General features: G+C 35.8%; 2 protein-coding genes and 1 non-coding gene across 4 annotated transcripts; 1 reads left to right on the top strand and 2 right to left on the bottom strand.

The window, feature by feature from the left end:
- Positions 1 to 1,768: 1,768 nt before the first annotated feature.
- On the bottom strand, positions 1,769 to 8,293 carry LOC117906663 (zinc finger protein GIS2-like). Of its 2 annotated transcripts, XM_034819785.1 has the most exons (4): positions 8,196 to 8,293; positions 5,044 to 5,264; positions 3,070 to 3,162; positions 1,769 to 2,970 (listed from the first exon to the last, which is right to left on the bottom strand). In XM_034819785.1, the coding sequence occupies exons 2-4, from the start codon at positions 5,178 to 5,180 to the stop codon at positions 2,436 to 2,438; spliced, it is 765 nt and encodes a 254-aa protein (XP_034675676.1). In that variant the 5' UTR covers positions 5,181 to 5,264; positions 8,196 to 8,293; the 3' UTR covers positions 1,769 to 2,435. The 2 variants fall into 2 exon arrangements, with proteins under 2 accessions (XP_034675676.1, XP_034675677.1); XM_034819786.1 differs by lacking the exon at positions 5,044 to 5,264 and having other exon boundaries at positions 8,196 to 8,219.
- Positions 8,294 to 11,943: 3,650 nt separating this feature from the next.
- LOC117907251 (protein LTV1 homolog) lies at positions 11,944 to 16,511 on the top strand. The gene is made up of 5 exons (XM_034820727.1): positions 11,944 to 12,538; positions 12,825 to 13,235; positions 14,451 to 15,056; positions 15,311 to 15,438; positions 16,137 to 16,511. Exons 1-5 carry the CDS (start codon positions 12,059 to 12,061, stop codon positions 16,138 to 16,140), a joined length of 1,629 nt encoding a protein of 542 aa, XP_034676618.1. The 5' UTR covers positions 11,944 to 12,058; the 3' UTR covers positions 16,141 to 16,511.
- Positions 16,512 to 17,450: 939 nt separating this feature from the next.
- Positions 17,451 to 17,523, bottom strand: TRNAE-CUC. The gene has a single exon. It is a non-coding gene; the product is annotated as a tRNA-Glu (tRNA).
- Between the last annotated feature and the right edge of the window lie 589 nt (positions 17,524 to 18,112).

Raw genomic sequence — 18,112 nt, forward strand, 5'->3', positions numbered from 1 at the left:
TCTCCCATTACATATTCTTGATTCTTGAAAACTCTATTCCGGTGCCAGAGCTTGTGTTTTGTACCTCTTCCTCTTCCTCCATTGGACTTGGTTTGACCACCACATCCCCATCCCCACCAACCACCACCCCCACCACCTCCCCATCCCCATCTGCTACCACCCCCTCCTCCTCCACCTCCGCCACCCCATCCCCATCCATACCCACCACCACCACCACCACCTCCTCCTCCTCCTCCTCCTCCTCCTCCTCCTCCCCCTCCTCCACCACCACCACCACCCCCTCCACCTCCCCCTCCACCACCTAAGTGTTTGTTCTTGCTGTTGATCACAACTTCATTGTAAGCTCCCTTTCGTTGTGGAACCCTTAAAGAAGTGGCATTGGTTTGAGCTTCAAGGCTGCTATTTCCCAACACATCGCCTCTGACCCTAGCAGCTGCAATCACCAGAAACAAGATGGCCCAAACGCCTCTTCTTGTTGTAGCCATCTATTGGTGGTTTCAGGTATAACATATATGCCTTCCTTTATACTATCCACTCTCGTAATTAAAATATTGTACTGAAATCTTGGCAGCTAGACTGCTATCCCCACTCCCACTTGTTCCACATCTCAAAGCTAACCAAAACAATGAGAGCAAGATGCCTTGTGATGCACTTTGTCCCCATCTGCAATTGCAGAGATAATTGAGGCATGCAGCAAGTGTTTCACTGTGCAATCATCAACTATCAGAATCCCCGCCAACTTGCATGACATGCGCCACCTCCTCCCCAATATCGTATTGCCTACTCTACTTCTTCTAGGCTTAACTACAGACCCATCATTTTGTTATAAGCATCTCCCAACCCCTTTTCTAAGGCTTTAACAAAAGTAAAAAGTACCATGTGAAATTCCCAACCAAACATCCACCTTTGTTCTTGAGCTGATTAAGCATCTTGCCAGGAGCATTGTCTCCTTTCTTTGTGGTTTGTCCCCTAGTAACTAAGATCATATCCTTATAACATTTCAAAAGCCAACGAAAAGAACAGAACAAGGACTAGAATCCCACGTAAACCTCCAAGAAAACAAGACAATCGGTTCAACCCCAACAGCCAAAGTGCCAAACCATATTATAAATCATACAATATGTGCGCACTGTCATATAAAGAAAATGCATTGTTGAGGGTCTTCACATGCTTCCAAAGGGAGAGGAAAGGATTTGAATATGTTAAAAAGAGTGTTCGCCCAACACTTGGCAACAGGTTCCCTGTCCAATACCTGAGAGGGAGACAACCATACACTTAGAGACAAAGAGCTTGTACCTTAACATGAGTATTAGGCAACCGGCCTTCCAAATAAAGGTGCTGCTTCTGCTTGACCCAGTTGAGGATCAAGCTATAGGAAGTTATGGTACAGCAAGTAGCTATGTTACAGAGGGTGGAGTTGTGTTGATCATAAAAGCATTTGAGATGAGCAATCAGCGAATGCATTGTAATATATGTTCTTCATGCTGTCAAGGTTTCTACCTTCACAGTCAAGCTTGTCACACAAATGAACAAATGGCTACTTGAGCAAGAATTTTGCACAGGCTCTCCATCTGTGACTTAATCCTCACCATCAGACAGAGATCTCCCTCTTAAGGGCCCAAGTTCCAGACATAAAATAACCATCCCAACCCCATCTGTGAGGCTTATTAAGTCCTCCACTCCCATATAATCAATCTTCTTCTGATAGATACCAATCAGTTGCCTATAAATAGGTTTCAGACCTCATTCATTTACAAGCTAGTCTACCTGATCAAAGGGACTCCCACAAAGAAGGGTCCAGTAGGACTTTATTCAATGAACTCGTGCAAATTACAACTTTTATAATTCACCCACACATGATTCTAAGTGACTAAATTCTAATTGTAATATCCTCCAATCCATTATTCAGGATATTAATAAGCCTGATGAAATGCTGGGCTTTTGTAAATAACCCAAAAACTAATGAAAAATAAAAGACAAAAGATAAAAATAAAGGGAAAATCTGCTGTTGGCGACACTGAGGTGGTTCTTGGTGAGATTTCAAGAATAGTACAGCTCTTCGACTAGTGCCTAGTAAAGCAAAAGCAACTTACTCATGAAGGTGATACCTGATCTAAGAAAAGGTAAAGTAATCCAAACCATTTGTTATGGACTCTGCAATAAGAAGTCAATCTTCCTTGATATCACTTCAAGAAAACTGGTCCATATCCACATAACTGTAGCAATTAAGCACCATGGCATGGCCAATTTCCACAATTCTCGAGTACCCATACAAACATTCAGAACTAAGAACCACCATAAAAATGGCTCCAGGCTGTTCGAAAATTATTATAATAAAACCAAATAAAAGAACTCAGGATAAAACATATGTTTAAAGTACTATAAGCTCCCATCTGAATTGCGCAGTAGACAGACAGACCTGTAGTTCTGTTAATTCAGTACCGGCGAGGCATACGGTCCATAAATCTTCCTGATGGGCATTCAAATGCCATATGGCCCCTACCACCGCAGTTATTACATATGACCAAGGAAACCATGCAATCCCTGCTCATATGACCCACCTGGTTGCAGCTCCTGCAGATAACATCTCGAAAACCAGTGTTGCGACCCCCACCACCCCTCTCTCCAAAAATCTCGGCCTTTGGGCATTGCCTAGCCACATGCCCAGCTATGTTGCACAAGTTGCAAACTGGTTCGTTCTGACAGTCACGTGCTATGTGGCCAGTCTTCCTGCAGTTCTTGCATGCCTTATCATTTGTACAGTCAGCTGCAATATGGCCTTGCTTGTAGCAGTTATTGCACAACCTCAAGTCCCCAGATGGCAACCCAGGAGTTGGGCAGTCTCTGGCACGATGACCAGTCTTATTGCACGAATGGCAGATTCCCTCATTGGGACAGTTGTTGGCCATGTGACCTGGTTCTCGACAATTCCAACATAATGATTGTGTGGTGCACTCTGATGCAATGTGCCTGTGAGCAAAATGTTGATGGTATGGGTAAAATAATCCATTACAGTAGAGAAGACTTCTGTGTCATAAATATGGTTGTAATGTATGGAGGATTCATTACCCAGGAAGGTTACAGTTGTTACAAATAGCCACATTAGGGCATTCTCTTGCAAAGTGACCTGGCCGCTTGCAGTTGTTGCACAGATTGCCTTGGCTGGCACATAACCCACATAAATTAATGTGACAAGTTTACAAATAATCTAAATAATAATCATCCAGATCATACAATAATAATCATTTGACTCCATGCTTTATATTCATAAATCCTTTAGAATAAAAAAGAACAATTCATGCCCTTCAAAAAATTCCAGAAGTCTATACCATAACCTAAGAAAAAAATGCCCGTTTAAGGATCTCAATTTTTGACAGGAAATACACTATATAGTGAAACTAAAAGATAAGCACATCAAAATCCAGCCAAGAAGTTATATTCTATGAAGGCCTGAATCCACTGGAAGTCCAAGAGAAATGTCATTTTTCAAAAGCTGATGAAAAAGGCAATTAAATCCTGGCCGTCTATTGGTATTCATGCAATGTAACCCTAACGTCCATGGAATACCCACTCAATTTTCCATATAATTCATGGTGAATCCAACATATTCTGATAAAATCACAGTAGCAATACAGCTTTCCTTATAATATATATGCATAACCCTTAGAACCCCACTCAACTCAATAGCTTAACAGCATAACCTCCAACTTAGTGAATCCACAAGAGGCTAGAGAAAAAGCACAGAGTAGCAAAGCAAGAAGGCAACAGGAAAATATATGATGTGCATAATGATTATCAATAAAATAAAAGCAGCATGCTTCAAATGTAAAAGAGAATTGAGAAAGAAGTAGCCAGAGAAATTTTGATCAACAGTTTTCACACATGCCAAGATAATTCCCAAACAATAAGTTTAAGTGTGTTAGTAAATTTCTCTCTTTTCTAACCTCTGTAGATAATAATATAATTTGAAATCAAATACACTAGTTTGACATCTAAAAACTATCTCAAACCTAACAAGCCAAATCAAAAGCATGTACATGGTGATGTCCGCCATAGTCATCCAAAAACAACCTACTACAAAGCTTCCCAAACTCCACAACCATATATGTTATAAAGGGGAGAGGGAGAGGGAGAGGGAGAGGAAGAGAAAGCCATACATCAAACAATTCAACCCTTGTTATGAACTCAATTCTAAAAGAGAGAGAGAGAGAGAGAGAGAGAGAGAGAACAATACATCAAACAAGTCAACCCTTGTTATGAATTCAATTCTAGGCAGCAATTTCCACAAAATTTTAAACAGGTAAACACATGATGACCAACATATGGAGCACATGTTTGCTCATCTACAAGTTAGATTCCACATACAGCGACGAAGAATTTCGAGTGGGGTGCAAAATATGCTTTGATGGCATACGAACAATGAAATATGCATTCACTACGCCCTCAAACCTATTTAAAGATAAAAACCTTTCAGAACTTGAAAACAAAAATTTTGGCAGTAGCATTGTGTGAAACCAAATCATTTTTCCCACCTGGGACTGGAATCGACAATATTGCATAAGGCATAAATTGCCATAGTTTCAACAAGAATTGGGTATTTTGAATAGGTGTTCAAATTTATTAAGAAAGAAATATGCTAGATGCATGATAATTCACTCACGTCCCATATCCAAAAAAGAAAGAAGAAGAGCAGTTTATAACATGAAGTACACAATTGCTATCAAATTGAAAACCAAAAAAATAAGCAATAAATTGCTACTTCAATCCCAAATATACCATTTGGTAAGAATTGTTGATTATGCATAAAGCTCCTAGGTGCAAGTATCAGAAAAAATATATATATTATCACAACCAAAACCACAAACATGGAATATCCATTCTAAGGGATGCATCTCAGTGAGATCTCTTTGAGCAAACACACATGTCATCAAAGTCTGTCCATGTGATATGAAACAGTGCTATCTTGTTTTATGTTTTCATTCTCTCTTCCTTCCTGAAGCGACAAACAACATGAAAGAAAATATCAATCAAAAACCAAATAACCTGAAACCCCTACGTGACTCTCTCCTATAAGGAGCATCACGATAGGACAAGCGTTGAGATCGGATCCTGCGATCTCGTGGACTCCTGCTCCGGCTCCGACTCTGACTCCTGCTCCTGCTGGTGCTACGTGAACTCATGTTCAAACCTCCTCCAACCCACGTCAACCAACACCGATCCACAGATACACCACCTCCACCACCACCACAGCTTCTGCAGCTTCCCTGTCAACATTAATCATACATCGAATTATCTTCCTTAATCCACCTCATACTCCTATCTTAACCTTCAAACAGAAACACCAAATTCCAACACTATAACAAAATCCTCGTCCAACAAACAACCACCAGTCTAGTTACAAATCACTATATCCCACACCATACCATATTTGCTGTAAAGGAACACTTTTCTTCAACTAAAACACAGCCTCCAAGGAGAACTATATACCTCTTGCAAATAACAAAATACCAGGTAAATGCTGTCAGTGCCTAGACATGATAATACACAATAGCCTTAACTCCAACCAAACAACAAATCCACCCACAGAAGAAGCAGGCCCCTCCTCCATGTTTTCACATATCCCTTTCCATTTTCACATGAAGAGATTCATGGAAGACCCAAAATTTAGTTAATAATGGCAAGAAAAGGAGGCAGAGAAGGATGTTTACATTAGAAGGAAAAAAAAAATCAACAATAAGATCATTAATATATGTGCACATAACCGTGAGTGACAGGCATTAATAGTAAAAGTAGTAGTTGATAATTGCATTCCTCATCAACATAAAACTGATTTCTTATGGGTTTACTTTTCCATATGGCCCCAGTCTTCATCTGATTTCGGTGCTACATGCTCAAACAGATTTTTCTACTAGGGCTGTTCCACAACAAACCCTTGTATATCAAAGAAACCAATTAGCTTAATTCAATTTGTAAGATAGCTGATTAGCAACCAATGACCGATTGCAATTAAATATTGAGAATTTTTTTCTGTCAAGAGAAATTGAAAACTGTACTTTGTCTTTTCTGAGGGGGCATACACACACACGAGTGTGTATTTCATTGATCCAAACTTATATGAAGGATGTTTCATTTGATAAATTCCTACCCCTCTGTATATGTACATATATACTATTTCTTACATGAACTGAACCTTAAACTTCCCAAGACCTAAGGGCAGAGTCTCCTCCTTTCCTTTCCTCCACCAGCTTCTCCCCTGACTGCTCTTAACTTCTAATAGTCATTGACTAGGATTTCTCATCACAAGTTAAAGAATGCTATAACTTGGCCTGTGTCACATCTAACATGTTATCTTTACATAGTAGATCCAGGCACAGATAAAGCATGAGTATTGTGGTTGGTAGAGGACAAACATAAAACATATGGTACACCAAATGAACATGAATCATAAAAGCAACTCTAGACAGAACCAAATGGCAGAAATAATTTCATGTGAGCAGAAACTAAAAAAAAAAAAAAAGTGCTAAAAACTGACCCAACCCAATTAGTACAAATCAAATTGGTTCAACTTTCAACAACATGAAGCTCACTGTGGCTTGGGAATTGTGGAAATTGTCCTGGTTGGCACAGCTTGAAATTTCCTTATCTTCTAACAAATAAAACTGATACTTCAAGACGTATTTTTTAGTGATTTATGATTGCTTAATGTTTGAAGCGTTTGTTTATATTCATTACCGTGTATATTATACGAATTCTATTAAAATACTTCATTGTTCTTGGGTTATGGCTCAAAATGATTTTTAAATACAACCATTATGTTTTGAACTTCAAAACCAAATACGTTTTAAGCAATCTTTAAATATCAGGCAAAGGCCCAAATTGGTTTAGGTCCAATTGATCCATGATCCATCTAAACTGAATCAAATTGACCTCAACAAGTTTGGTTTAATTCAGTTTTTTCATGATTAGAACTTAGGTTCAATTCAATTGAAGTATAAACCAATCATGTTGATTTGGCCAATTTTTTCTCCAAGAACAGACCAGACTAAGCCTTATTACACTCCTAACCCTAACAAACACCATGGGACGCCTTATCCTAATTTTTCATCACAATTAAAACACACTTATAAACTTGAAACACAAAAACAGGAAGAGAAAAGCAAGATAACTAGAACTAAGAAACCTTAATGGAAGTCAACCAAAAGCAATAGAGGGAAAATGTAGCTTGAAACTGAGAAGATTGAATTTACTTGTCAGAAGTCTGGATTGACTAAGGTTGAACCCTTATAACAACTCCACAGTTATGTCATGTAATAGGACAATGGATCTCACCAACTAAAAAGCATAGCCACACTACTTTAAAAGGGGAAGGAACATATAACAATGCATATAAGAGCGATAACAACAAAAGAAAATAGAGAGATTTTTTTTTCCTGGCTCCTACAATAGGCCCTGCTGAAGCAAGAAAAGGCTACCCAAAGGGTGGGTTTAGAACTGAGGTTCGCACACAATTAATTAAGTTTCATACTCAAATAACAACTAAGGTGTATGCAAATACAGCATAAGCAACAACAATTATACTCAAATAACTTTCATAACAAATTCGTATCTTCCAGCCACAAACACTACAGTAAGGGCAAATTATGAGAATGAGAGCATTCTCTTTTCTTCACTTCACCTAAGAATTGCCTTTTCCATTTCTCACTCTCTGTTTTCCATGGGACCAACCTGAATGGAAAAAATACCAAAAATTCCTGGGAATGCAACATCCTTGCCATCTAAATTTTTCGTATATTATCATCTGAATATCTGTGATGTGAAGTGCCTGAACCACACTTTCAGATATGCAGTATGCTTACAAGTGCAAATACGAAGCAACATTCATAGATTCAAAAAATTTGTGTCAGATCATAAATATAACATGGCAATCCAATAATTTTCCATCATTTCCAGAAACGTATTGATTGCACATAAGGCGTTTTTCATTTTGCACGAACCCTAGAAAAGCCCTAATCCTTCGAATTCTTAATTTCAAAAGAGAGTGAGAGAGAGAAAAAATAATAAATAAATAAATAAACCCTAGGGTGAAGTATTCAGCAGAACCTGGATCCAAGATTAAATAAACCAACCCAACCCTAGACGACCATGAATGAATGTTTACACAGGTATGACATAGAGGATGAGAAAGATTCACGAACCTCTGAGCTTCTACACCTTCACGCCGATAGCAGTGGATTTGTTCGTCTATTTGTGCATTTTTGGGAGCAATTTATAGTAGAGGCTGGACAATGTGCCCTAGACGATCACTCCAATCGGACACGTGGCTGTCGGCTAAAGATGTAGCCCCGCGGTTGCGTGGGTCCACGGCTCAGTCGGACCAGCTTATGGGATTTTTTATTTATTTTTCCTTTTTTTCCAACATTGAAATATCATCATTCTTTATATTAAATTGTGCATTTTCCCGGGATATATGATAAGATATATGATAGATGTTGTATTTCATTCTATAAGAAATGAAATACGAGATCTTTGCATATTAAATTTAATAAATATGATATCCTTATGTTATATTTAATTTATAATATGAATAAAAAAAATAAATAAATATATATATATATATATATATATTATTTTTCAATATTTAAAATAAAAATTACATTACATTATAATATTTTCAATTTAAAAAGATATAAAATTTCTCTTATATTTAATAATATTAGTGATTAAAATATTTAAAATTATCTACGTATAATAACCACATAACCTTCCATGGTCAAATTTTTAGGATTCTCCATGGGAACCAAACTTCAAGGTGCTAATAGCCTGCAACTAAACTTTATAATAATTTTAATTTAATTTTATAATAAAAAATTATTTTGTAAAAGAAGTATTTAAAAAATAAAAAAATGATAAAAAAAAATATGATACATGATATATGTATATCTTGTATTTTAACTTGAGATTAAGAGGAAATATAAAAATGAAGATGGATAATATATCTAACTACTAATCCTATCTCATATTAGGTTAAACATATAACAAAATAAATGATGAGATAACTTATCTTATCTCATCATTAACTAAACATGAAAGGTAATTCATTTAACAACTTAATTTAATTTTTCAATGCTTTTATAGAGCACTTTTAGCATAAGAAGCACTTTCAAAGAAATATAGAAATCACCTTTAAAGTTTTTATTTTCACTAAAAGTACTTTAAATATTATCAAAGGTGCTTTAAGTTATAATTAGATTAATCATGATTAGTAAAATAAATTAATATTATGACTTGTTAAAGTAAAAAGTAACTTTAAATATTAAGTCAAAATAATTTATGGTGTTTGTTTTTTTGGTTGAATAAAAAATACTAAAATATAGATTTTTTTATTTATCTAAAAGTAACATGATGATACCACCCAACATTAATATTGTGACATTTTTTATTCACAAATGTCAATTCACTCAAGCACAAGGTTTATGTATCAATTAAACGTGTTCCCTCAGTAGGAACAAACAAATTGTTTGACTAAGAAGTTGCCCTTTGTGTTTATATTGTTATAAGTTTCAATGAAGCGAGCAACATGTTGTTTCAGATTTCCCTTTCCATCAAATGATTAAAAAATTTTAAGTTGATAACTTACAAGCATATACATGTTATATCAATCCTCCTAGTACGAGACTTGGAGTACATAAGTGTACTTTATAATGACCCATTATACTACACTCTGACGGTATTAATTATCATGTCTTAAAGTTGTTGGACCGATAGTGACATTATTGAGGCAAATTCAACAATTTGCCTTTCCATCCCACTGGCTTGGACATATGTGGTCCATCAATTGGAAAAACAAATTTTAGAGGGTGAGTGAGTCCTTAGCTTGACTCAATCATATTTTGTATTTGTATCTCAACCTTGTTCGTGAGGGAGATTATTTGCAAACCTTCCTACTCGATAGTTTTGGTAAGTTTGATAATGACATGAGTCATCTTAACTAATTATTTTTCTACAAATGTAGTGTTTGTTGTCATTAGTGGCATATTCATTGAGAATAAAAATGTAAAAGAATCATAATGGTTGAAGGAGTTTTCCTTATTTAACATCCCATATGGTAATTTAGAGTGTGAGACAGTGTTAGATTTGGCATTGGCAACAGAGTATGGGGACTTATCCCAAAGTTCTTCAATGCTAAAGGGTGTTTTTCCCTATTATAAGATCTTTGGCCCTTTGCCCCAAAAGAAGCCAAGGTGATGAACAACTGATACTTATTGTGCGTCCCTTTTGGTTTTAGGAAATAAGTATGTTCACTTGTTTATTTTGTTAAAAGTGCAATAGTTTATTTTATTTTACTACAAATTATGGGGCCCATAGAGGTACTAGGTGTTGATGTCGATGAAACAATGTCAGTCTTGCCATTGCCTCATCGACATGCGAAACTTAAGTCTTTTTGGATGTTATAATCTTAATAGTGATCATTTTTTTAACAAAATAGATGAAAAACAAAGATATCCCACCTAGCGTATCATAAATTTGTACGCACAAATTTCGGGAAGTTTTACAAGACAATCAAAACTATAGAAAATATATATATATATTAGCAAAACTTGTACTAAAAAAAAATAATTATGGTTTATAGACTCAAATATAATAAATTTTACAAAATAATATCTTCTCTATAATTCATTTACTCTTATCACAATTTGAATGACGACTACGAAAGTGTTTTCTTGATTTTTTAAGATCAATCTAATGTCTAAAACAACATGTTTTTGAGTGAATCCATTGAATGGTGAAAAACATGTATGTCATTTTTCTCGTTATAAAACCTCTTTTTCTATATGAAGTTGTTTTGTTAATCATCTCCATTGAAATTCCCAATATTTGATTTGCTTAATTCAAAGAATTCAACTCTTTGATTTTAACATATTGTCTTATTCCTTAAAGAAATTTGCCTACAAAATAATATTTATTTTTAATTATCTTTTATTCAATGGCTTGATTTGATTTTATTTGCATGACTTAATTTTGTAATTTTACAAATTTTGCCATATGTCATATTTTGAATACATGTCACACGTCCAATGTGTATAACACATAATTTGTCAAATTTAAATCTTGTTGAACTAATAAATCACAATTTTGATGATCAATTTATTGATAATTTAATCCACTAAAATTTTGATGCCTACACATAATAAATAAATATTTTTATCATTTATTATAAATACCATCGTATTAGCTCTTGTTTTATCCTTTGTTACTCAATACCACCTATTCATATCCCAAAATATTCCTATCATATCTTTGGCTTTTTATCCTTATATTTCATGGTTTTATTATTTGACTATAAATTTATAAATATCCTAATAAAAGCTTTTACTATTTATAATGAATACATCTTTAATTATTAATTATACTGGATAATATTAAATTTATTTGTATTATTTCTCCTTTATTCACATGTGATAGTTGCGCTTCTAATTATTTTCCCCTAAGTTATATATTTTAAAATATAATTTAAATAAAATTTGATATTTAGTTGAGTTGATGGCTAATTTGAAACTATTATGAATTAAGAAACTATCATCTAACTCAACTCGAACTCTAACATGAAGTACTAAATCCAAACCCAACCTAACCTTATTTTTTTAAACTTGGATTGATAGTGGTAAAAAATATTTTTATTTAATAATTTAAAATTTTATCACATTAATTTTAGCTAATATTTATTTTTATTAATTTTAAGTAACATTCATATTTAAAATATTACATATAATTATAAAAATATTAAATGTCTATATTTAAAATATTATAAATTTATAAAATAATAAAAAATAGCGTAAATCATATTATTTAAAAAAAAAGATAAAAAATAAAATAATAATAATAATAATACTTATAAATTCTTAATTCTCCCTTCGTTCATTTTGGGGTTTATTTGGATTCTCCTTTTTAGGGTTTAGGGTTTATTCAGTGTTTCGATTTTGAAGTCCGGTGACTGTCTTGGGTTTCTGCTTTGAAGTTCCTCCATTCTCTGGTATATTTGGTCTCCAATTTCAATTAAATGGGGAAGAAGAAGTTCATCGACAAGAAAAAATCCGCAACATTCCAGTTACTCGCTCGCGACTCATCCGATCCCAATTACCAAGATTCACCAGGTCATGATCGAGTCTTCATTAGGGTTGACAGCAATCCATATTCAGTCGACGGTATCTTCCACGAAAGCGACGACCTTTCCGGGCCTAGCCATTACGCCGACGACCCTGATTCTATCTTCGCCGACGCACCCGACGACGAAAACGACGGCGAAGAAGATGATCGGGTTTTTGGGAAGCAGAGTTCATCGCAGCTGTCAATTGGTGCGACGGCGGCGGCGGCGGTGCCGTTGCCGGATCATGTGAGGAGAGAGATTTTGGAGCTAGGGTTTCCTGATGATGGCTATAACTATTTGACTCATTTAAGGGAGATCAAGAATACTGGAGGCGGTTCGGCGTTTTATCATAACAGTAAGGCCAGGCTTGATCAGCTTCCCCTCGATGTCAAGGTTAGTTATTTTTGTTATTCTTTACCTTTTTTTTGATCGGTAAAAACTCGACGAAGGGCACAAAAATTCAAGATATAGGATCTTGAAGAACTCTACTGAGGCTCCTACTTGGTAAAGATTAAAAAGGAAACTTGTTTGATCTATTCTTGTTTGGTTTAAACAGCGAAACGTTAAGAATTAAAGAATTTTAGTTTTAATTTTCCCAGATTTTATGGCAACTATTCTTTAGTGTTTTTCACTTAGGGATATTCACAATTTGTGTTTTGTTTTCTTGTTGTTATCTAAGGGATATGATGCTTCAAGAGTTCATATTGGAGATGTGAAAAGAGACCCGGATGAGAAGGCCCTTTACAGTGTTGCAGAGAAGACTGTCGGTGTGAGGCTTCAGAAAGCAGTTGATCCTGAAGTGGCTGCATTGTTAGATTCCAATGATTCTGTGCTTGGTTCTGATGTAGAGGATTTGGAAGAGGATTTTGTTATTCAGGCTAATATTCATGAAGAAGGGAAGGATGATTTCATTGGTAAGAAATTAACAAAAGAAGATGTTGATGAATCTTGCACCCAAGAACCACAAGAAGACCTGGTTGAATTTGTTGGTCATGATGAAATAAGAAACCAATTTGTAGGAGCTGGAGATGACAATATTATTAGCGAGGAGCCAAGAGTTCACCGTCTTTTGGATGAGCAATTTGATCAGGTTACTTTCTTCTATATATGTATATATATAATATACATCATGTGTACTTTGGTGCATCCTTTTTCAGGCACTTTTAATATATTATCTCGCATAGCCTATCAAAAAGGTATATTATATACACAAAGAACTCATGATTGGTCATGAAAAGAAAGTATCTTTCATCTATTTCAAACAATGGTGGTTTTTGAGATTGGACATGAATCATGATCCTTCTAGATTATTAGGCATGGAGTTTAGGAAATAAGACTTATACAATGCTATTTCTGTCTGTAAAATTCATATAAATGCATCAAGTAAAGCCTTTGAGGATGCCTCTGTTTTAGAGTTAGGACATGACTAAACTTAATCACTTGACACAGTCTGGAAGTTACCATTTTAATCGATATATGGTATGAATGCCTGACTGCTGGCACAACAGGTTCCAAATATTTTTAATTTTTATTGCTGCCTTGTAAATGATATTTTGTGCCACAGCTGTTCCATTGAATGCTTATAAATTACAGCATATAATTTTTTCCAAGAAAAGGGGAGAATCGATCCAAGAAAAGGAGACAATTTTAATGTTCTAATATCTTTTTACATTACTGGGCACTTAGTAAAGCAACAGGCACTTTATACCTATTCACAGTATTAATCAAGTTAGTTTTCGTAGGTGAGTGGGTGTTATATTGTTTATTGGTCTTATACCTGTGCTGTGTGGAAGAATGATTTACTTATCATCGTGATTCCCTCTATATGCACGATGTGCTTGTTCATTCTTTGGTTTTGGGAAGTTCATTATCAAATTGGGTTCCTACCTAGGTTTTTGTGAAAGAAAATATATGAACATCTGGTATTATTTGGATTTTTGAACCCAGATGCTTCTCTTAGTAACTATTATTATTTTAATCTTCCCTGTTGGTGTTGCACAACACCATGAATGGATTTGATTAATTGTAATGCTGGGATGGCTACTATCTATAGATTACCTTCATCTTGTACAGCAGGTTTCAGGCTATTGTGGAGGGACTCAAGGCTGATAACAAGATTTGTCTACAGTAGGCCTGACTCCATTTTAGTCTACCGACAGTAGTTAGTAGGCCTGGTTGGGCCTCATTGAAATCCTGACAGTCTCCATTCTCGTCTGTTAACTGGAGCTACTCTCTTGTTGTATATTCTGCTTTCTGTGTTATATGCTAAATGTATTAAAATTTCTTAAACCATTGTTTGTTACAGCTTGAGCGTATGGAATATGGCACAGAAAGTGATGATGATTACGGCGGTTCTGTAGCTGAGGATTATGAATCTCTTGCAGACAAGCTAAATCATGCTCTTAAGGACCATGCGACAGATGACTTGGAACTTGATGAAAAATATAGGGTTCCTGCAGATTTATTGCGTGACAAAGAGGGACTAAAAGATTCAGGGTCATTGGACTCATCTGCTGATGTGATTCGTCGTTGTGTGGAATATGCTGAAAAGTATGAAAATGAAGACCCAAATGAAGATGTTGTTGTTCTAGAGGAAAGTAGTGATGAATCCGGAGGGTGGGATTGTGAAACTATCGTTTCTACATATTCAAATCTTGATAATCACCCAGGAAAAATTGAAGCCCCAGAAATAACTAGAAAGAAAAAGTTGGTTGAAACTGTCTCTGGACCCTTGAGTGCCACCAATCATGTAATACCCCTTCGAGGGAAAGAGAAGCTCCCTGTTGACTTTTTGCCTCGTGGCAAAAAACCTTCTACAGAGAAGGCTAAGGATGTGAGTAGCCTGAGAACTGAGCAGCAGAAGAGGAAGAAAATTGGTCAGGAGGAAAAGAAAGAAAAGAAAGAACGAAAGGTATCTCACTTGCTGTTTGTTTCAGCTTACCTTTTTTTGGCTGATAAAACATAAAATACATCCTTCAGTCTGTTACTCACAATCACCAAAGACAGAAGAAATATTGACATTTAAGTGATTTGTGCTTATGATGCTTTGTGATATCATTCATTGATTTATACCTATCATAAAAGAAAATATCATTCATTGATTTATATTATTCTATAGCTTGTCCCTTTCTATGGTTCGACAATGACATTGCAGTTAATATGCAGGCTGCTGTAAAAGAGGAACGGCGAGAGGCACGGCGTGTGAAAAAGGAAACAAAGGAGATGTACAAGTCTGAAACCCAGCGTGCTCAAAGAGTTGCTGCTATTTCTGGCCCATCTTCAATTCATCTTTCGTAAGTGTGTTGATCATTCAATTACTTGCTTTGTAAAATTGGATCAATGCATCATAAATGATCCAAATACCACCAATCTGGGTTCCCATGATATGTATGTGTGTGTGAATGTGTATATATAATATTCATAGGGATCAGGTCTCTTCCAATTTTATCTAGTTTATATTTATGCTCAAAGGTTTTCTATCTTTTTGGTAGGCTCATACTGCAAACTTATTTATATATCTGAATCGGTATTTGGAAACTTTTGCTTGCATTGGCAGAAGTCTGGCAAATAATATGCTAAAGATGAACCAATCTTGTCATTTCTCATATATTGAAAAATTATGTGAATAGCTTATGTGTGGATGGTTTGAGTTCACTATTGTAGGCAGTTTGTTTGATTTGTGATAGTCTAATAAAGATTATCCCAGTTTATCTCTTTTTAGTAATGGAATGCACAGTTTGACACTGTAATGGACCATAATAACCTGAGTGAGATAAATGATATTACTTATGGTTCAGTGGTGTGAAAAACACAATGAGCTAAGATCACATCTGTTTTGAATGTCAAATAGCTCTTTCAATTTCCTTTGGGACTTAAAAAAAATCCCATTGATGAATCTGAATAAAAAAATTAGGAAAAACAATAATAATCTAGTAGTGTCATCTGATGATTAAGCTTGTTTTGTTTTCTGTTTCCCTCTTTTTTCAAGCAGGTAATTTATCATCATCTGAGTATTCAGACAATTTTGGTCCCCCAACAAAGCATGGCTTCAAGCAATGTAACTGCAGTAATCTCACTCCAATGGCCTGCATTAAAGCAACCCGAACATTTGGCTCTTGATGTGTTGCTCTCCCTTCTGGAGTTGAGCACCTTGGTGTTTTACTTTTGTTTTAGTTTCTAATGTGGTTGGTTAGTGGTTGATATTCTCTGCTGCTATGTGGAATGGGAGATGAAACAGAAGAGTCCTATGTAATGCAGCACTGCTTGGGCTTTTAATACCACACAGGTCCTTTCCTTTTTTGTCGAGACATGCAAAAGATCAATTTGACTACTTTCATGATTTGTGGTTGATTTTACCTCTCTAATATGTTTGAGTGTATACTGTTGTCCTTAATTCTTTGAGATTGTTAAAGGGAATGAAATACAATGAAAAGCGCTGAACCTTGTGTAATTATGATTAAAAAAAAAAAAACCTTGTGTAATTGATGAAAGACTTTGCTTGAGGGAACGATGTGTTGGTGCCTGCCTGGGTTTCTATCTCCTAATACCTTTTTTATGTTATCAAGTAAATACAAAATTGGTGCCCAATCTCAAGTCAATGAGGCCAGTGCAAATATCATACAAATTGCAGATCACCATCTTTAAGGTAGTGGAAAAAACATCATACGATTAATGTATTGATGCAATTGAGTGCATCTTTACATTCAAGTGAGCAGTTTACCTTGCTCTGAGTCTCCATTGTGGTATAGAAGGAATCTGGAGGAGTTAGAAACTCAGCATGCCGCTTGGGCATGAGGAATAGGAGCCCCATCTCCCCCACCGCTGTGATGGGGTGTAGGATTCCAAAACCCATAGTCCTCTCCTTGGAAATCTGTTTGCTGAATCTGATAATATTGTTGTTGGGAAGATGGGGAGGGAAGAAGAGATGATGATGTTAACAGGGTTGCGGTCAGAGTCATTATCATGACTATAACGAGGGTTATCAGGCACTGGACATGCATAACTAACCTCACTGTCATGGTATGCTTGAGCTGTGGTTGATGTCTCTCTCATGTATAGCTAGCTGGCTTTAGCTAAACATTAACAAGAGAGAAGAGGGCAGTGAGCAGTGCCTGTCACGCTTCGTGGATGACTTTTCTCATGGTTCTTGCATGTGGTTTCAACTGTAACAAGTTATAGATGCCGTTGCAATATTGAGAACCTGTTACTATCATTATGATGTAAACAATGGACACAACCTATTTCAGATTACGACATTCCTGTATGATTGTCAATGGGTTGATTTAAAAAAATGAACAAAACTGTTTTCCGTTGCCGGGACTTGAACCCGGGTCTCTCGGGTGAGAGCCGAGTATCCTAACCAACTAGACTACAACGGATTTGACATTAAGGGCAACTTTTATTTTATGTAATTTAAATTCTACCTGAGGCCCAATGACTCCAAACACATAAAACCCCATTCAGTCAAAAGCCCATGATACCCAATCTGTTGATTTATTTTAATTTTTTAAATAAGAATATAGCTTCAAAAGCCCAACAGCAGTTAGCAAAACTATTGGTGTTCTGGTAGATTTTTTACCAAAAGAACCTTAAACCTCCAGTGCCTCAACTCAATACACGCCTTCTGTTTGTTGGTATATTTCACAGTTCAAATCAGAATTCAGCAAGAATACATAATTAGTTACTTAGGGAAGAGGTCTTTGTAATTAATTATGTTTCAAGAAACAATATTGATGATTGATATTGAACAAACAAGGGTCCACATGGCCAGCAAGTTTTTGGTAGAAATTAAAGATTCTCGAGGTATGCCCTCATGGACAAGCAAACTGCGCTTGCAACTTAGAACAAGCTCCAGCAAAGTAGGAAGAGCTCACACATCATCAGATCACATGGAGACCCAAAAGGAAGAAGGAACAGACTGAAGGAACATGAAAAGAATATAGCCTTTTGGACCCTCTCTCTCTCTCT

The sequence above is a fragment of the Vitis riparia genome, chromosome 18, assembly GCF_004353265.1.
Source record: "Vitis riparia cultivar Riparia Gloire de Montpellier isolate 1030 chromosome 18, EGFV_Vit.rip_1.0, whole genome shotgun sequence".
Classification (NCBI taxonomy): domain Eukaryota; kingdom Viridiplantae; phylum Streptophyta; class Magnoliopsida; order Vitales; family Vitaceae; genus Vitis; species Vitis riparia.